At 41.5% G+C, this 26,527-nt stretch overlaps 1 protein-coding gene across 2 annotated transcripts in view; it reads right to left on the reverse strand.

Annotated features, from left to right (window-relative positions):
* UTRN (utrophin) overlaps positions 1-25,983 on the reverse strand; it is a 500,711-nt gene extending 474,728 nt beyond the window's left edge. The window contains exons 1-2 of one of the 2 annotated variants that reach the window (XM_004752757.2): positions 25,846-25,983; positions 19,404-19,574 (exon numbers count right to left, since the gene is read on the reverse strand). In XM_004752757.2, coding sequence (XP_004752814.2) covers positions 19,404-19,482 — 79 coding nt within the window. In that variant the 5' untranslated portion in view covers positions 19,483-19,574; positions 25,846-25,983. Of the gene's footprint in view, positions 1-19,403; positions 19,575-25,212; positions 25,459-25,845 lie in introns of those variants that run through there. The other variant, XM_004752758.3, reaches the window with a different exon arrangement.
* Positions 25,984-26,527: the final 544 nt, after the last annotated feature.

Genomic DNA, 26,527 nt, shown 5'->3' on the forward strand with positions numbered 1-26,527 from the left:
GACCAGCGACGTGTGCGCAAAGGCTTCCTCAGTGCAGAAGGAAGCCCGCAGGGGAAAACAAAGGCGAGAGTCCACACCAGCTCTCTCTGCCATGGTGTTCTGGCACAGAACTGTGAGGACTTGGAGAATTCTGAAATTCAAACCAGGCTTACCAAATTGTTAAAAAGTATACATAGCATGATCCATTCTCCCCTTCTATGTGGTATCGGAAATCCAGCCTCGCTCTCTCCCCTAAGATTTGAGCTCAGCACAGGGTCAACTCACAGCAAAACCCATTTCTCAAGCTCTGAGGCAGGCCACGTGACATTGCTGCGGCCAATGGATGCCAAGGGACTCGAACCCACAACTGCTAGGTCACATCCTTCACAAAGGAAATTGCTTTTTTTCCTTCCTTTCCTCCCTTTTCTTTGGACTAGAACTTGGACACGGTATTGAGGGGCCAGCCGCAACCAAGAAGACGAGACAACACTGTGAAATGGCAAACAACGAGAAAGAAGGGACCAGTCAGGATCCCTGAGAGGCCCTACAGACCAGAACCACCAAAGCCATCCACCAATTCCGAACTATAAGGTGAGAGAAAAACAAACCTTGATCTTATTTGAGACACTGAATTTTGAGGTTTCTGTGGTACAGGAGTGTAACCTCTCTCTCACGAACAGATTTGCAAATGCTCTAAATAAACTGGCTATAAATTAGATTCCAGGAGGTATGCTTAGATGAACCATGAGTCAACTATAGTGACCCCATACAAAAGAGTACAGTACCAAGCCTTTGAAGAAGGGGGAAGAAAAGAAATGGGGGAAAGGGAGAAGGAATTGTATATGAATAGAGTTATTTTTTCAAAAATCCTACCAGAGAAATATGTCAAATACACAATAAACACACACACACAAAAATGAGTTCCATGGTTACATGGCATCAAAAAGTATATAAAAGTATGGAAGTATATAAAGTATATATAAATATATATATATTATATATATAAAAAAAGTATATAAAATGACCTAAAAATAAATGATCAGTCTATTCTAGAAGGTCTTCTTATTAAATACAAAAAAAGAAAAATTTTAAAAGCAAAATTCGGGGGGCACCTGGCTGGCTAAGTCAATAGAGCATGTGACTCTTGATCTCAGAGTCATGAGTTCAAGTCCCATATCGGGCATAGAGCTTGCTTAAAAATAGCAATAAAAAAACAATAATAATAAGCAAAATTCTGGATCTACTTAGAAAGAAAAACACAAATTTTGCTTGTGTGACATGACTAAAACTATTGTTACATGCTTATTTTAAATGACTGAAAAGTATATACTCAATTATATAAGCATTTATGTTATGTTGTAAGAGCTAACATTTAATGAGTGCTATTATATACCAAAGTGCTTTACATATATTAATTTCTTTAATTTTTACAACAATTTTTTATTATCCTCAATTTATTGACAAGGAAACAAGCACAGAGCAGCTAAGCAATTTGCCCAAGTTCACAAAGCCAATATGTAGCCATGCTCAGATTCAAAACATCATCTAATGCAACTCTGAACCACTATTCAGAGAGGTATTACAAGCTACAAGAGAGTGCTAATAAAATTTCTAAATACTGTAGGATTTTCTTATGCTGTTTTTTAAATCTCATGTAAAATAATATCATGCTACATTGATACCTAACCCAATTTAGAGATAACATGCTGATCCCAAATGCTATCACATAATCCCTTCTATAATCCCCAAAACAATATTGCTTGTAAGAATCCAAGTGTATACAATATTTGAGAAGGTCACAAAATCAGTACACACAAAACTGAAATTACAGCAATGAGGAAGAAGATAATAAAACACAAGCCTTCATTAGCGCCACTTCAACAATTAAACGTTAGCAATTTGGTTCTCTGGAGCTAATAAAGTGATCAGTGTGAGGTCATCTGGTCCACACGCCTAACCTTACAAACAAATCAATTAATTGTGCAGACTGAGTGATTTAGTCAAGGTCATAAAGCTCATTATTTGCAGAACCAAAACGAGAACCAAACTCCTTGGAGACTAAGGTAAGATCTTTGTTTTTGATAGGGCATGAAAGCTTTCTAGAATTTATCAACAAAAACAGTGATTTTATTTTTAAGTAATCTCTATAATCAATGTGAGTCTCAAACTCACAAGCCCAAGATCAAGGGCCCCCCACTCCACCCCCTGAACCAGCCAGGTGCCCCTCAACTAAAGCAGTGGTTGTAAATTATGTTCCAAAACCCATGAAGAACCTTCAAGGGCTGGCTTGAGCTACCCGCCACTTCCATCCCCCAAACCCTGCTTTATAAAAAGCTGCCTTTATAAACCCTGCCTGTTTGCCCCTGCATGAAGATGGGAGAGAATAGCAATATAGGGGTTCCTGGGTGGCTCCTTTGGTTAAGCAGCTGCCTTTGGCTCAGATCAGGATCCCAGGGCTCTGGGATTGAGCCCCACATCAAGCCCCACATCGGGTTCCTTGCTCAGCGGAGAGCCTGCTTCTCCCTCTCTATCTGCCTGCTGCTCTGCCTACTTGTGCTGTCTCTCAATTTCTGTCAAATAAATAAATAAAATCTTTAAAAGAGAGAGAGAGAATAGGCATGTATTATCATATTTCTAAAATGAGCCTCTATCTAAAATTCGTTTCCAGAAGGACTTCTGAGACTAAAGAAGTAAGACTAAAGAAAGTAAGAAAAGAAAAGGAGGGAGGGAGGGAGTGGAAGGAGAAAAGCAGGGAGAGAAGATACAAATCACATAACACAGCAAAATATTAGCATCCTTACTTTCAAAAACCCTATTCCTGGGCCCTTTTGGAATACTTAGCCTAAAGAAAGCTTCCTGCTGCCAGGATTCATCTCCAAGGATACTGTTCACCACCGTTTCATTAAATGGGCATTCTCATGCCCAATAAATGATCATACTCTCAGAATAATGAACAAACCTGGAAAAGAAAGTGCTGATGACAACCCCACAGCGACACACATCTACTTTATATTGGCCTTGGCCTTCTCATTTCACATGTGACTACTGAAGAAAACACGGAGTGGTCTGCCAGTCCACATTTAGGAAACAGTCACAGGCTAGAATGGAGCTGTCAATCAGTACAATAAAGAAACAACAAAGATCAAGATGATATTTGTCTCAGGGATTACACACTTGCTGAAAGCAATAAAAAACACAATTTGTTTAGTCACTCGATGTATATTTAATTGAGCATATGCTACGTGCCAGGTACTTCTCCAGATGCTAGTGATTGAACCCAGACAACCCTGCCCTCTAGAGTTCACATTCTAGTGGAAAGAGACCGACATTAGCAGGCCAACAAGGAAACTGACAAGGGTGCTAGTGGGTGGCAAGTGCTAGAGAACATAGTACAGTCAGGGAAAGGGGTGCAGAGTGCTGAAGATGGGAGGCTTTGTAGTTTTCACCCATGGTCAGGTAGATCATGGAGAGGAGGGAGTCACCTACACGGTCACTGGAGGGCCGAGGGCTCCAGGCAGGGGCCACCAGGCAAAGGCCCTGAACTGGGAAACCACTGGCTATAAACAATGAGCAAAAATGTAAGGGGAGACAAAGTCAGGCAGGATCACTCAGGATCCTGTGGGTCACTGTAAGGTCTTCAGATTTTATTGTGAGTAAAATGGGAGGTCACTGCAGAATTGTGAACACAGGATGATAGGATCTGTTTCCATTTTAAAAAGGCTCAAACTGCTGGTGGCTGAGACCAGCCTCAGTGAGACAAAGGGGGAAACAGGAAGACCAGTGAGGAGGTCACTGCAGAAATCCAGGCAAGAATAATGGTGGCCTACACCAGGGCAGTAACTGTGAAGTTTGGTACGTGACTGGATTCCGCATAAACACGATTTGCTCACTGACTAGACGTGGTTCTAAGAAAAAGAATCCTTGTAGTCAAATGGATGCCTTCAAAATGTTCAACCTGAACAACTGGAAGAAACAAAGATTGACATTAAGAGGGACAGGCAAGAGTGTGGGATCAGGTTTGCCTCAGGTGGAGATCAGGAGTTCAGATTTGAACAAACATGGGGAGCTGTCAAGTGGATGACAGGAAACAGAAATATGCGGTGTGGCAGGAAAGCGCTGGGCCAGAGCTAGAAATGTTGAGTCCAGTGTCCAGTGGTATTTCAAACCAGGAGATAAAAGATGACAAAGGGAGTGAGTAGAACAAAGAGGAGGTCTAAGGACTGTGCCCTCCATATCAGGAGGAAGAATCAGCAAAAGGAAAACAAGAGGGAAACCACAAGTGTGTGAGATATTCTAGAAGCCAAGTGAAGAAAGTGCTTTGTGGGGGACGAAAGGTTCACCTGTGTCAATGCTACAGAGAAATGAATAAAATAAAGACTGAGAACTGACCCCTGGATAGCAATAGGGAAATCCGTAGCGACTTTCAGGGCACTTTTCATTGAATGGTAGGGGCTATGCCTGTTTGAAGTGGTTTTAAGAGAGAATGAATGGAGAGAAATTGCAACCATGGGCATATAAAATTCTTGAGGAACTCTTTCATAAAGGACAAGAGAGAAATGTGATAGCTGGAGAAAGAGGTGGGATCAAGAGTACAGTTCTTCCAGGAGAGGAAAAATAATACCTTGAATGCTAATGGCAGGGCTCCACTAGAGAGGGAAATAGGAGAGAGGAAATGTCCTTGAGCAAGCAAGAGGAGGCATGGTTGGGTGGCCTTGGGAAGTTGCTGGTTGGAGGCAGACTGGGGACTCCTCAGTTTACTTCAATTTTCTTAGGACAAGAACAGGCAAAGTCATCAGCTAAGCATCAGGATTGGGAGGAAGGGGTAATGTTTCAGGAAAGAGAAGACGTGTGAAATAACCATGAAGAACAGTGCAAGAGTGACTGCCATGCAGCCTTACAGTCTCACATGGGATCATGAATTTCACTGAAGGCATGCATTATTGGGGTTGTGTTTATCTCCAGCCTCATTCCTCTGCATGGAGGCTGGTACAGAGTAGGTGAAGAGTCATATTTAACCAGATTTGGAGTCCAACAAAGTTATGACGCAGAAGAAAGACAAGGAAAGCAAAGGAGTGCTTGACCACGGAAGCTCAGTAAAGAGCAAAAAGGGATCTGAAGGGATGGGCAACACCATAATGGTCGTAGGTGCAAGGAATTACAGATCCCACTGGATCAGAGACTGTTAGAGTTGTGATGTAAGAGGGAGTGAGCCCGAAGAATCAGATATGATGGGCAGCAAGTGTGACACTTAAAATTCAGATTATGGAGGGGCCACAGGCATAGATGACAACATAGTTTCGCCAAAATATTACCATCACCATGGAAGCTAGGATCACTAGAAAGGGAAGTTCAAAAACTGAGAGATGGAGTGTTAGAAGGATCACCTATGCTTACATTGAAATCAAAGTACAAGAATAACTTTTAGAGACAGTGACAGTGAACCAGGAGCTGAAGTCACGAGGAAATAAGCGAGAATGATGACGGGACAGAGTAGAATCTCAGCAATGAGCTTTAGGTGGGGATGCAGTCTGATGACATGAGATTTAAGCTGAGGGCCAGGGGTGTGGTCCGAATGTAAAAGACAGACAGTAGAGTCCTCCAGGGAGACCTACTACTCTTACCCCGTGAGGACAGGAGAGAATGGCCTGTTTTCAAGTGACAAATATAACATTTTTTAAAAAGAAATTACCTTTGATGTTAGAAAAAATAAAGCATTGTGATACCCACTCGACCTAAGCTTGATGAAGCACAAGTTTCATTAATTAAAAAAAAAAAATCTGAACCAGACTGTTAATTAGTAATTTATGGCTGATTATTTGCCACTTTTAGCAACAAAAGGGAAAGATTCATCAACAAATAAAAATTCATTATATGCAAAACTGGGTCAAACATTATCAGAAATTTTGCCCTTCAAACTTTGTGTCTACTCATCCTAATTCTAGTAATCAGGCCCTTTGCTTGAATGGCTCTGAGACAACAGGGGCTATAACATAATGTCCAGAACCTGAGTTGTTTCAACAGTGTGGGACTACTCATGTCAGAGTACTGACTGCCCATTTCATTTCCATCAGAAAAGACTGAAACCCCACGAGAGACACAACCCTAATAGGACTCAACTTTTGGATGGGTCATAGGCCTCCTATAACAATATAATGAAAACCATGGACACCTTTACCCAGAAAATGTGCATAGGCACATTTGTAAAAAAAATTTACACACACAGTAAGCATTTCCTAACCCCTCCCTCTCCCTTCCCAAGCCAACCCACTTAGCTAGGATGACATCTGCAAGTAGCCTTCTTATGACCCTGGAAGATAAATACATAGTCAACTCCCAAGGTGTCAAGCACCAATATCTGTTAAAAATAATAAAAATCAGGGAACCTGGGTGGCTCAGGGGGTTAAGCCTCTGCCTTCGGCTCAGGCCATGATCTCAGAGTCCTGGATCAAGTCCCACATCGGGCTCTCTGCTTGGCAAGGAGCCTGCTACCCCCTCTCTCTCTGACTGCCTCTCTGCCTACTTGTGATCTCTCGCTGTCAAATAAATAAAAATCTTTAAAAAAAAAAATAATAATAAAAATCAAAAACTACCTAATTTCTCATCTTCCATTGCCATAATCTACCATCTCTTAAATTCCTTTTCCAGAGGCTCATTCTAGGGTCAGTCAAAAATCTCAGAAAATACAAAGAGAAATAAATCAGTTCCTGATGAAATTTTGAGAAATTTTAAGAATATATTTAAAAGAGCTCCATGGACTAGTGAGGAACATAGCCAAGAATCCAGCTGCCAATTCTCAAGGATGTGATCCCAGCCAGGCCACTCTCCTGGGAGATCATGTATATTATATATAGATATATCCGTATATATCTATATGTGTGTGTGTGTGTGTGTGTGTGTATCTCCATGTCCTATACATTAGATATATATTGAAATATATCCCTCTACCCACCTCCTTCACACCAAAACCTTACTAGTAAAACTTTACCTGCCAAGTGTTGAAGCAGAAGGCAGACTGCTCCTATACTACGTCCCATTAAGTCTGTCTCCCGCCTACAGCTTTCCATCTCACCCCTCTCCTCTAACCCCACCACCATCCCTTAGTTCAGGCTAAAAATATTGCTTACCATTCATTCAACTGTCTCAGTCACACAGCAGTCTTCCAGGCATCCAGCCTGGCCCCATCCACCATCCCAACCCAAGGCATCTATTCTCCTGAACAGCAAATCTGATGAGATCCATCTTCTTTGGATGAAAAACAATTGACAATTACAACTATGTCTTCATTGCACTGTGCCAGTTCAAAGGCTTGACACATAGTACAAGCAAGGTAACAAAATACCACTCAAAATGTCTTTTACAGGGGTACTTGGCTGGCTCAGTTGGTAGAGCAATACAACTCCTGATCTTGGGGTTGTGAGTTTGAGCCCCAAGTTGGATATAAAGATTACTTAAAATCTTTAAAATAAAAAAAATTAAAATTAAAATTAAACAAAATGTCTTTCACAGATAGACTAGACAAAGCAGATAGATAAATACAGATACAGAGAGTCAGACAAGTCCTTCCCTAACGATCTCCAAAATATAAGATACAGTTGAATCTCAAAGAAAGCTGGATTCACGAACAAGAGGGACAGTTAAACTGTCCAAATCTAAACTTTACACACCACCAATGCCCAACCCAAAGATGCATACTTTTCAAATGAGACCTTTTAATTTGTCTTAAAGGTCAAGAGAACCACCATTCTGAGATACCAGGGTATATACCAGAATTTAAAGTTAGCCTACTGAATAAAAGAATTTGGAAGATGGTACTCAAAAGAAAAACAATACAACAATAACAGCCTTTTCTTTCTCCTATTATCCAAACCTCCACAGCAAAGCATCATATTAAGAAAAGCATCTGTTACTTGAATAATTATGAGTTCTGAGTATCTCAGCTTTATTGACTGAACTCCAATGACCTTTCCACTATTTAATTATTCCCTAAATGAAAGGTATTGCTCAACATCTGTTCTTAATTTATTTTTAATTTGCATTTACTCTAGCCTATCTGTTGCAGCTGAAATTAGTAATACAGGATGACATTATCTTCAGAGTCACATGAAACATTCTATTCTTCAAAGTTCCTCTGAAATAGTTTTCCAGGCTCATTTTGCATACAGATTTTCTTTTAGCTGTCCAAGACTATTATCTGCACTGTAAGATGAGATTAGTATTACCTTACTTTTGCTACCATCTCAAAGAACTTTTATAGTATACTAAATAAACATGAATAAACTTTCTCTTTCTTCTCATTTTAATCTACTTTTTTTTTTCTGAAGCACATTTCCTTCAGAATATACTTATAGAAAAAGTACTACTACTGAAACAATTTAATTCAAAGTTACTGAAACAAACTGGCCAAAAGACAAGACTTCAGAAAAAAAAGCGGTAGTCAGTGTAACTGATGAGTGAAGTTACTTTAGAATGTAGGAATTAGGGGCACTGGCGTGGCTTGGTGGGTTAAGCACCTGACTCTTGATTTCAACTCAGATCATGATCTCAGGGTGGTGAGACTAAGCCCCACATCAGGGTCTGCACTGGGTGTGGAGCCTGCTTAAGATTCTCTCCCTCTCCCTCTGCCCCACCTCCCATTCTTCCTCTCTAAAAAAAAAAAAAAAGACAAATAAATAAATAAATAAAATGTAGAAATAAAGCAAGTTAAGAAAATTCATTCTGGGGGCACCTGGGTGGCTCAGTGGGTTAAAGCCTCTGCCTTTGGCTCAGGTCATGATCCCGGGGTTCTGGGATCGAGACCCTCATTGGGCTCTCTGCTCAGCAGGGAGCCTGCTTCCTCCTCTCTCTCTGCCTGCCTCTCTGCCTACTTGTGATTTCTGCCTGTCAAAGAAAGAAAGAAAGAAAGAAAGAAAGAAAGCAAGCTCGTTCTGTAGAAAAAGCTAGTAATTAAAAGTGCTGAGAACTGAATTAAAAATGATTTGAAAAAAACTCTCCAGCCAATTGAAAAATACAAAACAAATCCCATGAAGGTGAAGTTTACATTGCACCTTTACAGGTTTGTATTAACTGCTAACCATCGTCCAGGTCCTTTCCCTACTCCATTCTCCACCTCTACCACTTTGGTTGAAGCCCCCAAAATTTCTAACCTCAATTATTTTCACAACCCTTACCTGCTTCCCTGCATCCCTCTAACTCTGCCACCTTCTAAATTTACCTTTCACACTGCCAACCAAATTATCTTTCTGAAAAATAGTATGAAGCCCATCATTAACCCACTTAAAATCCTGTAGTGGCTCTCTAGAGCAAAATGATCAAACCCTTTAACCTGCTTCAAAAGAGCTTTTTAAAATATGGCCCCAATTTCCCACCATCCACAATGCCGCAGCCACACTCACCTACCAGCTAGAGACTCCAAATGTATTGTTCTTTTCTACCAATCTGGTAGGTCTTTTCCTTACTGTCCATAAGTGTACTAAGCATCCTTCAAGGCATATCTCAAATTCCCTCCTGTTAAGGCGCTATTACCAGTCATAACCTCGTTCCCACCAACACAAGAGCTTCTCCTCACTCCTTCCATGTTCCTATGGCCTTGTGTGCATTACACTGTTTTTTGTGCAAGATGTCTGTTCACTCCTCTCCTAACTAGCCTGAGAGCATATTAAGAACAGACATATATGTCTTGCTCACCTCTGAGCCCATCACCTAGCAATAATGACTTAACAAGACATTTGCTGATTGATTAAGGTATGTATATAAGGAAGTCTGGATTTTTTTTGTTTTAAACAACACTAAAGTACACATTCTTTTGCTGTTTTAAACAACACTAAAATACACATAAGCATTTATTGAGCACTTGCTGTGTGTGGAGACTAAGCTAAAGGCTGGCATTGAAAAATCAAATTGGGGAAGCATGGACCATATACAAGCAAGAAGAGCCAAAAATCGAAACAAAGTCTGAACAAGAGGGAGAGATTGATTCTGGCTTGGTGATCGAAAGTAGAATGCTTTGTGGCACTTATGCTGTTTGAAGAATGAAGGTCTCAAAATTGGAGGCTTAGGAGGGGAAAAACAACCAAGCAGAGAAAACAAAGCCAGCCATATCGCAAAGGCAAGAGAAGGACCATGGGCAGTCCTCCCATCTCAAAGGCAAGAGAAGGACCATGGGCAGTCCTCCCATGGTGCCGTTTGCCTCCTGCACAGGGTACTGTGGTGTCAGGGGGAAGGCAGAGCTGCTAGAAAGAGAAAGTGGTGGCAGACATCTCTCAGTGTTTCACTTAAACATACATGCAAATGAGTTCCCTTCTCTGAGCAATCTGCCTTCATGCCAGGTCCCCAGAATAAGATCTGTCATACGCCAAGTGTTCAATAAAGCCAGTCTGAGAGAGCAAGCATATATGTGCATTCCCCAAATATGAACACTCCTCTAACCTATAACAGGTTAAGTCTCTTGAAAAAGCACATGTAAGTTAAAACAATTCAAGTCACTCTGATCTTTTGCTGTTCACATGGTATTCAAATGGGATCTCATAGATGAATAAGAATCTGGTATCTTATAGAACTGGCCACGGATGCCACATGTAAAAGCACAAAAATAAATAAATATCCTTACATTTTGCAGTATGACATTTTCTAAACACCTATAAAGGAACTACATAGGGTCACAGAGTAAACTAGAACTCACTTATTTAAGAGCCCCCCCAGAGGGTGGCTTTTGAATAAGGCATTTAAATAAGGCCAGGAGCCTTCAACACAAAATAAGACTCTGATTCATTCTCCCAGCTCTGAGTCAATACTTGCAATAGTTAAAAAAACTTAAGGGCATATGTTTGTTTACAACCTCAAGAGTTCCCTGAATGAAATTTGAAACTGGCTTCCATATACAAAAGACAAGGAGAGCCCAGAGAAAGAGCAGAAGCAGACCACTCAAGGTTGGTAGGTGGCAGGTTTGATCAGCAAGGGAACTTACATATGAGGTATGCCTTGGGGAGCAGCAGGACAAGTAAATCTCTGCACCCGCCTCAAATTCTACACAGTGACATGTGTAGGAGCAATTACAGGGGCGCCTGGGTGGCTCAGTCGGTTAAGCCCTTGGCTCAGGTCATGATTGCAGGGTCCTAGGATGGAGCCCCTTGCTCTGCGGGGACCTTGTTTCTCCCTCTCCCTCTGCCTGCTTGTGCACTTGCTTGCTCTCGCTCTGTCAAATAAATAAATAAAATATTAAAAAAAAAAAAGAGCAGGTACACATTTTGATCCACCCCAAAGCTTGTATAATCAATAAAGAAATGAAAATCCCTTCCTATATCTTCAAAGACGCTACAGAGCTCAAAGACACTCCTGCAAATAACTCAAGGACTTTAAGAGTGGGAGTTTGGTGTTTGGCTTGGTTTAGTTATATGTAGACAAGGGCATCTCAAGACCTCCGGCGCATATTTACAGATCCTCAAGGAACTCGCTATAGTGCTCAAAAAGTCACTTAACTCCTAATTCATCTTTGACATAATAAAAAATTATTCTTTGAAAATGAGTGCATTTTAAAAGAATGACGGGAAAATTATTTTGTGTCAAAAGAAAGTCTAGTTATATTAAATATAAGTATTAGATGTCACCTACTTAAAATACAAAAAGAGGGAGGGAAATACATATGTAATATTGTCTCTAATCTTAAAGAATATAAGAAAAGTAGCAAAACGTTGATTATGTTTCATACTTTGTATCACATCTTATAAATCACCCCATATTGATACAGAAAAAATAAAACTTGATTTTTTTTACCTCAAATTATTCCACAGTATGAATAAATTATAACTTAACTAAAAAGAAAAAAAAAGGAAAGCTAACATATAGGATTGGATATGAGAATTTTTTCCCACCATGAGTCAAAAAACATATCTTAGAAATAATTTCTTAGAAAATACACACAGTAAGTTTTTACAATGATTTGATCAAGGACTCCATGTAAGACTTCAGGATATGACATTAGACTTACAGCAGGAAGAGGTTAAGTACACTGAGTTGAAGACCAAGGAGCTCAACAAAGAAATACTTTGCTGCTGAATATTTTACTATGATACTCTGCTTTAAGGGGACATGATAAGAAATGCACCAAATTTCTCACTCCCCTGACTGCCATGGTTTTACCTTTGCTCAACATAAGCGAAACTCTTCAAAATATAAAGCAAAAGAAAAAATGTCCAATACCAAGAATCCACTGTCTTTTTAAAATGTTTAAAGGGAAGTGTTTGTAGATAGAAATAAACTTCAACATTTGGCTATTATTAAAAGCTCTCCTCTGAAATGCACAGACCATTTTCATTTCAGTTCTAACAGTCTTAAACTGGCCTTCTTTCTCCATAAAGCTGTGGGGGGCTTGGTAAAACTCCAGAAGCCCAGACCCCTCCTGGCACGACTGAATCCAAATCCAGAAGAGTGGTTCTGATGTGCAGCCTGAGTTACCAGTCCTGCATGCAGTGAGCCCAAAACCCAACTTGCAAAACAAAAGCATACATATACATCTAGGTAATTACTGAATTAGTGTTAAATAACATGACTCACACATAGCTTACGAATAACAAAATAACCAATCCATGAGTATCAACCTCAAAATGCTAACCCCATCCCCAGTATATATTATGTATATCATATACCAAAATCTTAACTAGGAAGCAGAATGAAAGAAATTCTCAAACATTAAAAGTATGGAATTAAATAAGAATATCTCCACAGATAATACTTTTTACACTACAGCAGATGTATTTATTTCAAAGTTGTACCACTTCAGAGATGCAAAGTCCATTATTCATTGGGCTTCTCCGCTATGTAAGAAATGTCACTAGGTGCTTTTTCTGTTCCTTGAAAAAAAAAAATTTGTTACATAATTAAATGCTAGCATTACTGAACTCAACAGAAATCATAATAACTAACCAGGCAGGCCCCCCATTAAAAGAAAAATTCATTTGAAAATATTCTCCTATGAAATATTATTCTACTGCTTTACACTTTGAGCTCAACAGCTGTGATAGAACCAATTTTTTTTTTTTTTAAAGAAACTGAGTTCTCAAAACCAATGTGAGACCATACCATATCTCAAGCCTTAATCTTAGCTGCCACAGGAGCACTCACAAAAATAAATAAATAAATAAAAATTCTTCCTATTAACCAGGCCAGGAGGACAAGCTTCTGATAGAGAAGACCCACAGGATTTAAATAAACTTTAGACAGGTGGTTGTTCAAAGGCCCAATGCAAAGGCCTCCTAGAGTTGACACGTGCAAATCCAAGGACAGAGGAAGCAAAAGTGAAAGAGCTAGATCTGGCTTAGATTTCTCAGTCCACAAGCCATCATTTCAAGAGTAAATAGATTTTAAAAACTCATAATGACTCATATTTCAAATACTGACTTGAGTATATTTATTATTAAACAACTGAGGCATACAAAAAAAATTAAAATAGTAATAGAGTCAATATGTCTGCCTACACACACAGCTTAAGGGACAAACAATTTGGCCAATACATCTGAAACCACCTGAGTATCCTTTCACAATTAAATTTTAACTAATATTTACAACTGCAGCAATGAACTCACATGTTCCCTTGTTCCCAGAAAATCATCATATCAGCATCTAGTTCAAACTTCTGGCCTCAAGTAAGGTTCAATAAAATTGAGTTTTCCATTCTGACCATAGAATTAATGTACTTTCATTGCTTAGAACATTCTCAGCAATTCATGTTTCCTGATTGGGAATGGATCACCTACAAGCTTCCACAGGCACAGTAAAAGGTCATGAGAATTGCATTAAAACAGAAAACTTTTCTACGATTGCACTACTTCAGCATAATGAGGCGACAACATGGAGAATATTTTTACACGCATTACAAGAATAGCTGCTCTCCGCTGTCAGAGTTGAATTTCCAAGAGGGTTACCATCCCTCCCCACAAATCCCCAGGGCTCATGGAAAAAAACAAACCTGCTCAAAGAGCTCCCGCCAAAGCACAGGTATTCCAGCCAAGTAAAGCTACGGAGGGGCGGGGGAGAGAACAATTTTTCAAAGTCCTTTAAGCTGTTCAGAAAAATCCCCTCACAGATATTTCTTTAATGAGTTTAAATAGAGAAAAATGATCAAGGAATCCCTCAATGCAACATAACCAGCGTCCTCCTAAAGGAAGGCCACTAAAAGATAAACAAATAAGGTGATCTTCCTCATAATTCTTATTAAACTGAATCTTGTTAAGCAAGTTCCCTTTATTGCAAACAGTGTATTTTCAGGAGACCTGCTATAAATATAACCAGGTATAATATTCCATATTAAATAATTCATTTTATTTTTATTTCACTGGCCTCTCTTTTCTTCCCTCCCCCAGTTCCCCACCGCCACCAACCCTTTCGATCCCAGAGATAACCATCTGGGCATCAGACCAGGGCTTAAACTGTGCCAAATTGCAGTGCATCTGAAATCCACTTCATTTTTTTCACCAGCCAGTGAAAAGCCTTGAGCAGCAGTCAGAGGAAAAAAGAAAAGGGAATTTACATCAGAAACAAATTATCAATTTCTCTGCCTTCCACCCAGAAGACTGCCTGTGGTCTGATTATCTCCCCTTTGCTAACTCTTAGAGAAAGTGACAGAGACCGGAGCCAAGGAAGGCCAGGACAAGCCTGGGAGAAGCAGGCTGTTGTCTCCTACAGTTGGCCCTCCCTTGGCAGGGCTATGATGTCAGGAGGCCTAGAGAAACTCTACATTATGGTCCAGAGCCCCAACCCCAGTGGACTGGGGATAGGAAAGAGGTAGAGGGATATGTATAAGCCAAATTAATACCATGCAAAATTTATAAGCAATAGATCACCACAAATGAAGAATCATCTAGCAGCAATGGAATAAGCTACCTAATAAATTAGGAGACTCATGGGACACCTGGGTGGCTCAGTGGGTTAAGCAGCTGCCTTCGGCTCAGGTCATGATCCCAGCGTCCTGGGATCGAGTCCCACATCGGGCTCCTTGCTTGGCAGGGAGCCTGCTTCTCCCTCTGCCTCCCATTCTGTCTGCCTGTGCTCGCTCTCTCTCCCTCTCTCTGACAAATAAATAAAATCTTTAAAAAAAAAAAAAATTAGGAGACTCAGCAACATGTAAAGGTTAAATGCACAACTCCATACCACCTGAGTTCTAATCCCAGCTCCCACACTTTCTAGCTCTGTGGCCCTTCTCACTGACTAAGCATTCATTGCTCATCTACTAGGAGCTAGGTCCTGGGCCTGATGTCAGGGACGTACTGGTTCTTGCTCTTGTGGAATTAAATTCTACTTGGAAGGACATTGGCGCGCGTGCATGCACACACACACACACACACACACACACAAAGACACACACACGCGCGAAGAAAAATGCCAGATAGCAATAAGAACATATAGGGAACTTAAATACAATGATACAGTCAGGAATGCCTTGGAGATCTATTTTCTCAAGTCAGCAGGGAAGACCTCTCAGTGATGACACTCAAACCTAAATTTAAATGACAAGAAGAAGCCTAACAGATAAAGACAAGGAAAAGAGGGATATGCAAAGGCCCTGGGCCTTTGAAGAAATAGAAGGAAGGCCAGTGTGAAAACTACTTCTATGTGACTCATGTTTGTCATCTGTAAAATCATGGTTGTTAGGATTAAACCCATAGCACTGCATCTGCATGTGGTCTATGCTCAACAAATGTAAACTGCCAGAATTATCATCATCATCATCATCATCATCATCACCATAATCAGTGTGATCCCATCACTGGACGTGTGCAAGCAGGGACTGGGTACAGACATGTCGCAGGCATGGCCGGCTGTATGGCCTCTAACGTCCGTTCAACCATTAGACACCAGGATTAGGCAAGAACAGAAAAGGTGAAGGAAGAAATGATATAATTGTTACACTCCAGCTTCCTGCCCAAGGCCTTTTAAAGAGGATACTGAATCACACAATAGTATGTGGGTCACCGCATTCATTCAACAAATGGCCCTTTCCCGTCTCTCTCTCTCTCTCTCTCTCTATATATATATACACACACACACATATACATACAATCTATTGATTCAAATCCCCAAATAGCCAAAATCCCTACCTATAACTAGTTTATAACTAGTTGACACCCTGCCTTTAGCCCTGAGGTTGACCCTCATTAAGGGGTCTCTGTGCCAAAAAAAAATTACAACAGCACTGAGAACAGAAAAGGATGATGTAGTCTCCATTACTGGCTTTAAAGTGTGTTAGCTATTGTAAGAATGAAATAGCAACAGGGACATTCTTTGACTTTATATACATCTCAAACTGTTTTATTATTTCATGCTTAAAATGTTTCAAGCAGAAGCTTACACATCACACACCCCACTGCCAATATATTTCACACACACACACACACACAAAACAGAAACAAAAATAAACAAACAAACAAACAAAAACACCTCTAATTCTTGGCCTACACTCTCAAAACCATTACTAACTCGTTAAGCTTTCTGAAGCTCACTAATTGAGGCTATCAAACAATGCAGTCATTGACAACAAACTTGACTTATGTGTCTTTCACTTAGGAACAGAAAGGTCTACTTTTATCCAACCTTTAACCATTAAAGGTCATATCCTTTCGAGTTCTTTTCTAAAATTCACTCAAATCCAAGACAAGGGTACTACAACCGTAAAGAAGTGTGCAGTTTTTACATTCATCACATTACTTCATTACTTTCCCACTGTCACACATCCATTTAGATGGTGCAAAGGATGTGAAAAAATATTTAAACCTCACACAAAGCATAAAACAAATTAATATTGGATAAGGGTAATATAAACAATCCTAATAACTTAAATGCACAAATATTTCTCCTAGGCCAGCTTTTAGACTGTCCAAACTCAAGTTTGGGGAGGAAAGAAAAGAATCCTCATAAACCAAAAAGATTAAGTTTGTCGATATACTCTCAACTTTAGTTTTTTCCCCACCCAATCTCTACCTCTCCCCGCCATCCAGTCCTCCAAAAGGAAGAAACATCAAGGAACAGATTAGAATTCAAGTTTTATTATAGGAAAATACTCCTTTAAAAAACTGAAAAGGCAACAAATTCAGCATAGAACACATCCAAGGAGGATCTTTATAGGTAGATGATGCCTTTGACAGGATATGAACACTCCCTAGTCACTATGTATATTTTAGAGTACTATAAGACGTGACCATTGTCTACTAGTATTCACCGTAAAAGAATCAAAACAGTGCCTTCCGGAAAGAGAGATTGGGACTAATAGGTCCATTCAAATCCAAACTTATCTACTGGCTTTTGCAACATAATCCAGTGAAAAGAATGTGATTCATATCTCAGCTATGCAACAGCTAGCTTTTCAATATGTTTGAAGTAGAAGCCTCCTAAGTAACAGTCATAGCTTTGGTATTAAAACACTCTAAGGGGCGCCTGGGTGGCTCAGTCATCAAGCATCTGCCTTTGGCTCAGGTCATGATCCCAGATCCCTGGGGTTGAGCCCCTCATAGGGCTCCATGCTCAGTGTTAGGGTGGGAGGCCTGCTTCTCCCTCTCCCCACATCCTTTTATGAATTATGCATCAGAACTTGTGCTATTTCACAAATACATTGGGAAATCATGACTTAACTAATCCTCAATACTGGGTTTTTATGGTGTTTCCAACTTTTTCTATGATAAAAATGCTGCGATTGACTTCTTGCTTATACATTTCTGTGTATTCCCTAGGGGAAAAACTCTAAAAATAGAGTTATTGAGCCAAGTGGTGTGCATATGGTAAAAACGTGGTAATTTCTACCCAAATGTCCCCCAATAATGTACAAGAATTGTCAGTCTCTTTAAATGATAATATTTAAAGAAGAGTTTCGAAGTTTTACGTACTCATCATATATACCCAATATTTTTAAATTTATATATAATGACTTTTTTAAGGCTATGGCTAAAATACATAGTTATAAATATCAAAGGTCTTACTGTAATGGACACTGACTCAGAAAACTATCTAAGAATATACCACCTCACAATTTATAGAACATGACAAGCATGGATGTGTTGAGTGGTGTCTTTTATTTTCCTCTTGGTTACATTTACGTATTTCCAGATATATTCTGTGCTCTTAAGAAGATATTAATAATCCCTTATATCTACCTTGCCCTTTATACTACTGAAACACTTAGTAGGTGCCTCATTAGTGCAGTAGGTAGCGCGTCAGTCTCATATACTATTAGAACACTTAAACAAAAAGATATTTAGAGGAATAAAACATCCTGAGAGTGAATTTTACCACTGGATATTAAGCAGTACCCCCAAAAAATCCTTAAAGTTGTACAATAGTAGCTACATATTTAGAGCCAAGACTATAATAACCAAAATCTTTACCCATCAACTGATACCAGTATCACAAAGGGAAAGGTGTGTCTTACATATGTATCTCTGTTAACTTAAGCTTATTTTCAGTACATATTTTTGCAATTTCAAATAATTAAGAAACAGGATCCTAACATAAGATAAAGATAGTTCACACAGCAAAAACAGGGTTTAGCTTCCTTTTCTGTTTTTAAAGTGACACTGGATATAATTTTATACCTCAAAGTAACTCTCAAAGTTACTTAAGTATAGTGTTCACACCCAGGGTGGAGTTCTGTGTAATTTCCAAAGTTCAGAAAGGCCCTGCCTGCCCGAAAATATCTCCCCTTAAAGCCTGTCTCAGAATCGTTCTTTGAAGCTTTTAAAAAATACAGAAATTATTCAACAGGTCTGGACTGGAGCCAGTGCATCTGCATTTTTTTAAAACTCCCCAGTTGATTCATTTGTACAGCCAGAGTCAAAAAGCACTCAGTTATATAAAAGATTGAGGGAGGGAGTGGTATCCTTAGATCCCCAACTGAAATGTTCATATGAAAAGCATCAAGCTGCCCTAGGGGACCCACGCGAAAACTGCACCTTCAGAATACTCCTAAAAAGGTCCCAAAAGGAAAGCAAGGGTGGGGTGCCTGTTGACCCAACCCTGACCACCAAAAACAGACAAGGGTGAGGATATAGAGTAAATGAAGCAAAACTCTAGAAGACCCACCTTGCCGGAAACCGCTACTTCATATTTTAAGCACATAATCCCTTCAACTTCATAAAACAGATCAATAAGAAGAAAACTGCTCAGCTTTGTGTCTGTGTGGAAAGGGGTGGTCTCCTCAAGGAAAAGCATTCAACCACAGGTAGGGGTTTCACCAAGCAGTGCCCATCAACATATAATAAGACCAAAACGGATTGGCAATTATGACAATACTCAGAGACAGCTCATTACCTTCTACAATGTAATAGTCATTTGTCAGAACCGTGTTTCTCCAAAGAAGTTTCTCTCACAAGAACAAGCCAAAAAACATGTCTTTTAAGTGGTTTATACATAATAACCCATCATTTTCTTAACCTTTCGTTACCTACCGGATCTGGACTTAATGATGTCACTGAACTCATTCTGCCCGTCATCAGGCCTGGCCTCGTGTTCTCCATACTTGGCCATCTTTGCTGAGTTTCAGTGTAATCCAAAGACGGTAGTAAATCCTCTTCTTAAGACTTCCAGTTTTCTATAATGATCCAGGTCGACATCAATCCCTAAAAAGAAAAGGGAATGTACTGACTTGAAAAAAAATGTATGCATACATTTTTGTTTAATATAAATAATCATATAGTTATCCATACTAACCATTCATTCAGCAACTATTTATTCAGCATTTTCTATTTGTAAGGCACTGATCTGGGCAATGGGGATAATAGGACTAAAAAGGAGACCCAGACTCTGCTATGATGAAGTTTCTAGACACTAAGCTGTTAATTATGTAATGAATTATTTCATTATAATACTGATATGTCACAAATGTACACGAGAAGCATAGAGTCATATGAGCATATAGCAGAGGACTTGCACCTTCCCAAGGCAATTAGAGAAGGTTTTCTTGAAGAAGTAGACACTTGAGCCAAGCCTTCAGTGATGAGAAAAATTTAATTAGCAAAAAAAAAAAAAAAAAAGAAGTGGGAGGAGAAAAATAAGAGCCTTCCATGTCAGGAAGAATCATGGAGGATTCAAGAGGCTGAGCCTGTGTCTTTGGAGAGAAAACACCCAAGAGAGAAATCTGGCAAACTAAGTGAAGTAGGTAGACAGGACTGGCGACAGAGCAATGGAGACCGGGTCAAAGCTCTTGATCTTTCTCTGAAGAGGAAGGGGGATCTAAAAGATGGTTTTAAGCAGGGAAGTAACATGATCAGACCTGCCTTCTGAAAAGATCACTCTGGTTTGTAGGTGGACCAGAATGATGAGTAGGAAGCCATGAAGACAAGAGCAGAATATAGCAATTGTTCATTCGAGAAACTAGGCCATGGGCACATGGGTGTTGAAAAAAATTTTATTTCAATTCCTCTGTATATCTGAAACTTTTGCGTAACAGAATTTTGGGGAAAATTATTCCTAACTTTAACCAAGTGATAAAACTTCATATGACCAATAATGGGGCATCATGTGGTACAACGGGCAATATGCCACATCATCTATGTAGTATCCTCATGAAGCTGACCATGAACAGACAAATCTAGACCGGATGGTCTTTAAAATAAACAATCTGGACTGCTTATAATTATCAACATCATGGAAAAAACACCTGAGGGAGAGGGAACTTTGTGGGTTAAAGGAGACTAAAGAAAAAAAAAACATGACAATCAGTATAATCCTTGACTGAATTTAGACTTTAAAAAAATAAATGTTTGGGGGATAATATGAAAAATGTGAACTGAAGCTATATATCAGCCAATATTTTTCTATGAATATTAAAGTTCCTTAGTATAGGTTCATGGTTTTGTCATTATGCAAGTATATCTTTCCAAGTATCTTTGATTATAGGAGACACCTGACAAAATATTTACCTATGAAGTGTGATAATGACTTCAACTTCAGTTCAAACAGGACAACATATGCCTGTCTATCTATGTATAGGTATCTCTCTCCCTATATGTACACATACAGGGAGAGAGGGAGAAAGAGAAAGAAAGGAAATGCTGGAAAATGGTAAGTGGGGAGAAGCATATGGGTGTCCTTTCTAGTATAATATTATAGGCAGGAAATGACTGTGGTCTAAACAAGGGTACATGGAAAGAAATGGGTAGATATGTGGGATATTTAAATATCAAATACAGAAGGTCAGTAGCAATTGGGGACTGACTGGATATGAGTGCAAAAGGACTGCCCAGTTTTGGTTTGGGCAACTGTGTGGAGGGTGAGTCATTCACTGAGCTGGGGAACACTGGCAGATAAGCCACTGGTGGAAGGAACCATGAATGTGGTTTGGACTTGCTGAGTATTAGGTGCCTCTGAGTTATATAAGGGAAGATAACAAAGAATATAGTTGGATATATAGGACTGATCTCAAAAATGGTGTGGATTCAATAAAAATCTGGATAGTGGGACGCCTGGGTGGCTCAGTTGGTTAAGCAGCTGCCTTCGGCTCAGGTCATGATCCCAGCATCCTGGGATTGAGTCCCACATCGGGCTCCTTGCTCAGCGGGGAGCCTGCTTCTCCCTCTGCCTCTGCCTGCCATTCTGTCTGCCTGTGTTCGCTCTCTCCCCCTCTCTCTCTCTGATAAATTAAAAAAAAAAAAAAAAAAAAAAATCTGGATAGTTACACATTATACCCATTGACATAGATTTTAATCTAGAAGGTACATCATATGAATTCTGCTGAGGATAGCTGTCACTCAATAAAATAATTTTAAAAGATTTTATTTTATTTATTTATTTGAGAGAGAGAGAGAGAGAGAGCACCAGAGCAGAAAGAGGAGGAGAAGGGGAATGGTAGGGACAAGGAAAGAATCTCAAACAGACTCAGCACTGAGCTCGGGAGCCGACTTGGGGCCCCAGGAGGGCTCAATCTCACAACCCTGAGATCATGACCTGAGCAGAAACCGAGAGTCTATGCTTAATGGACTGAGTCACCCAGGTGCCCCAGCAATAAAATAATTTTAATCTTTAGTAATTAGAATCATCTGCAGAATTTAAAGAATTGAGGATTATACTGGGCACAACCACCTTTTCTTTAAGAATGTCAATAATGAAAGCTCTGCATTGCCCTAATAGTTCCTAGACTATACTGCCCCTACAGCCCAAACACAATCACAATTCAGTCTTAAGTTCAGCAACTTGGCTGTATCCTAACAGCCCCTTAAGTGGACCCCAAATGCCAATTAAATAAATTAATCATTTAGTTGGGAATGTAACTGTCAACACATCCAAATATTAACCTGCAAATAGTGGATATTAATTCATATATTACAACATATATCAGAACAAGAGTTTACTGCTAGCTAGGATTAGGCAATTCAATTATTTAATTCAAGGACACACCATGTGGTTTTATTATTTAATAATATGCTTCATTTGGCATACTTATGTAATACTTAGTGTTTTATGTTTAATTATCTGTAACATTCAAAGAAATACCATATTATTTTATAATAAGTATATGTAAAAAATAATTATTATATATTTTTTCCTGACCAGTTGGAAAAAGGGTGTGTTCTAATAATAAAGAAGTCAAAATTACCTTGGGAAAAAATATTGAAGTATTTAACAGTTTGAGGCAGAAGAAAACTGGTAGACGTAGACTATTAAAGATTTAGGAACAATTTTCCTTAGAGAGAGGACCATGTGGATTAGATCATTAATCTGCCAAAGTTTGAGTATAAAATCTCTTTCTCATTTTTTATAAAGATTTTATTTATTTGAGGGGCGCCTGGGTGGCTCAGTGGGTTAAGCCGCTGCCTTCGGCTCAGGTCATGATCTCGGGGTCCTGGGATCAAGAGCCCCGCGTTGGGCTCTCTGCTCAGCAGGGAGCCTGCTTCCTTCTCTCTCTCTCTCTGCCTGCCTCTCAGTGTACTTGTAATTTCTCTCTGTCAAATAAATAAATAAATTTTTTAAAAAAATTTTATTTATTTGTTTGACAGAGATCACAAGTAAGCAGAAGCAGGAGGGAAGCAGGCTCCCTGCTGAGCAGAAGCCCAATGTGGGGCTCGATCCCAGGACCCTGAGATCATAACCTGAGCCCAAGGCAGAGGCTTAACCCACTGAGCCAACCAGGCGCCCCTCTTTCTCATTTTTTTATATTGCTCTACTACTGTTAAGACTTTCAGGATTATTATATGACTAAGTTTCTTTTGGGGGGTACCTACCTGTAAAAGATTTGCTGAATTCTTAAGTGCATTTTAATTTATTCAAGAACTTAAAGCTTTGTTCAGACGAATGCATATAAAATTTTATTATGGAAAATGAGGTTGGTCCAACAAAAATTCTCTTTACTGGAAAGCAACTAACTACTCCCTTTAAGAGAAAATCTGACACTCTCCTTCATAACTAGTCTTAGCTAAGGGTCTTGACTTCAACAGTTGCCAAAGACCTTCCCCACTCCATAAAAAAGAAAAGTAAACTGTTTACACTAGACTTCATTTACACATGAATATTTATCATTTTTTTAAATTTTACCACTCTAGGATAATTTCTCAAATTTTCTCTTCCTGATCATCAAAAGTCCTCATACGCTACAAAGATACAGCAGAAAGAGGGTCAGAGGACAAGAAAAGAATGGGAAGGAGAGAGAATCAAAGAAGGCCATTTGAGCAGTGAGAGCCACTGACTGTCACCTGTTGCCAGGAATGGGTAGGGGACCCCAGGTTAAGTAGCACACAGAAAAAGATACCTCCTGCTAAACCTCTACATGCTGTAGCTACTTCATAATTGGTTGTCAGGAGCCAGAAACAAAGTTTCATCACCCACAGTGTGCCTTGGGGTGGACCTACCCAGGGCACATCTATAGAGCGTAAGAGAGACCATCTTCCACACAAAGCTGGGTGAGAAACTGAGAATAGATGAATGGGATATTATTGCCTTAGAAGCTTTAAGCCCTATACAATAAATTGTCATTTATTGTTACCACTGTTCCAGATCTCTGTTCCCTCGGAATTATGCTTTGCAAAGTTTAGCCAGATCCCTCGATGAAACCAATACACTTAACTCTGCATTCAGCAACTGTTTCTTCAGAATGTGTCTGTCTGGCTGTCATATGGAACACAAGCCATCCGGGTGTGGCAATAAACTTGGGGGTGAAAGGGTAGGGGGCTGGCCTTAAAGGTAAAGTTAATGTTTCAATTTTAAAACAATTGGGCAATTATACAATGTAAGAATACAAGTTTCTTCCACAACGTGCAATTGTGATGGAAATGCCGTATAGGTCCTTGCGCTGAAACTATCCATGCATTTAAACTAGAAACCAAACTCCAGGAATGCTGAAGATAGTGGAAAAGGAAGGGAAGGGGCCAAGAATTTGCCGCTCTGCTTGAAACAGTACAGGAACCTGCCAGTGCCAAGAACTGCCATTCACTCTCGGAAACGCTCCAAGGGAAGGTTAGTACTACGGTGATTAATACTGTTTACAGCGGCAATAAATTTTAGGTAAACACCCAAAGGAGAGTTAAAGAGCTGTCTCATTGGTCCCATAAACTCGGGTAGAGGGGGCGGGGAATGACTGTGCGTAAACCGTGGCCCTGGCCGCCCGGTACTCGGGAAACTGAAGCACCCACGAGCTTCGCATTCTTCCAGCCCTCGCCTAACCCGCAGCACTCCCCGCTGGCCGCTGCCCCCACGCCCACCAGCAACAGCCGGGAGGCGCCAACCGCACTTCCAGAGGCCTGTGCAAGTTACAAATGAGTGGATGCGGCTGCTGCCGCGGGTCCTAGAGGCCCCAAGACCCGGCCCCAACCGGGACCGGGAGAATCGAAGCTTCCGCAAAGTCGGTGCGTTCCAGCCGCAGCAACCGGTGCACTGGCCCTCCCAAACGCTGCATGAGGAACTAACCCGCGAGGCCCCGGTGACTCAGGTGACGTGGAGGCTGGGAAAAAGGAGACTTGCCCCGGGACAGCCCAGAAAGCGGAGCCGATCGCCCCAAGTTCGACCTGGGGCTCTCCAGTTCAATGTAAAACAAAGTGCGGGTCCTCGGGCTCTTGGAGGTCGGGCACGTTTTTTCCTTCCCTTGAAACCCTGGAAGGCTTGGGAATTGGGGGCTTGGGCGGGGGGAAAAAAAAAATTCTCCCGTAACAGCGTGCCTTCTAAAAGTTGCACAGCCTAGAATTCGTGCTTTGTTGGCTGTGTAAGTGGCCTTGGGCAACCAAAGCCTCGGACCCAGGGCCAAAGACCTTTCCCACTCCATTATCTTACCTGATGTAGCAAGAGATGCCGAGAGTCCGGAAAGCAGAAGAGGCTGCCGTGGGGACTAAGCACCGACTGGCCGCCCCTGTCCCCTCCCTGGAGCCCCACCCTCAGAAGCAGCCACGGCGCGGAGGGCTAACACGTTTCCTGCCAGGCGGGCGCCAGCGAGCCGCTCCTCTGCCCGTCCACCACGCCGCCACCCGCTCCTGGCGGACACCTCGGGCCCCGCCCTCCCGGGGCCGGGGTGTGTGTCACAGGCCATCCTAGGAAACCGGCCCCTCTTGGAGATCACAGCGCGAAGCACGCGACCCCCTCACGCAGAGAGGGAGGAGGGCTGGGGGAGCCCCGCGGCGGCACGGCCGGGGTCTGACGAGTTGGGGGCGTTCGCTCCCAGACAGACCGCGAGGACCTCCGAGCTCTCTCCACGCTTCTGGCACCCTCTCTCCCGCCGAAGGGAGCTGAACGCAGGTTCCGAGGAAAGTGCACACGAAAGTTGGTGACATCTTAAGACTCAGACTTGAGGAGACCAGGACGCAGGGTGGGAGCCGCGGAAAGTCCATCCTCCCCGCAGCCCACGCCCCACCGCCCTGGGGGCTGCGGTCACATCCCACCGCCCGAGGCGGAGACCTCGCACGGGCTTACCTGCTTCCTGGACCCGCGGGCCCGCGTCGCCTGCCAGCCTCCGCCGCGTCCCCAGCGGGCCGAGGGCTCCTCCGGGCGTGTTTGGGTCGGAGTGATCGCGGGGGAGTGTGCGAGCGTGAGTTCTGTGGGGCGATGTGTTTTAAAAAGGAAATGCGAAGAACCAGACAAATCCGAAAGAAAAAAAAAAAATTTTTTTTTTTGACACCCGATTGAAACAACGCCCCCGACTTGTGCAATCTTCCTGCTCCGGTAGTTCCGCCAAAAAACAAAAACAAAACAGTCCAAGTGCAAACCTGGAACGGGCGCGCAGGCAACCAAGTTTGCCAAACACTAGAGAGTTTTCCGTCTGCAGAAGTGACCCAAAAGAAAGGAGGTACCACTCGCCGTGGTGCCCCAATCGGCTTCGGGAGCCGGAGGCTCCTCCTCGGCCTCGGCGGGAGAAAGCCCGCGGCCGGCTGCGGCTGCCCGCTCCCCTCCTCCGAGGAAAGGCGACTCCACAACTTTGTGCGCGAGCCGCTCGCTCCGGCGGCTCCTCCTCCGCCGCCGCACCCCCGCCCCGGTCCGCCGCCGCCGCCGCGGGCCTGCCCCTTTGTTGGAGAGCGGCGCAGGAGGCCGAAGAGGGAGGGGGCGCGGGAGCGAGCGGGGGCGCCCTGCCGCCCCTCGGGGAAACGGACTCGCGCCC

This window comes from Mustela putorius, unplaced genomic scaffold, assembly GCF_011764305.1.
Source record: "Mustela putorius furo isolate JIRA1106 unplaced genomic scaffold, ASM1176430v1.1 tig00003863_pilon_pilon_pilon, whole genome shotgun sequence".
Classification (NCBI taxonomy): Eukaryota; Metazoa; Chordata; class Mammalia; order Carnivora; family Mustelidae; genus Mustela; species Mustela putorius.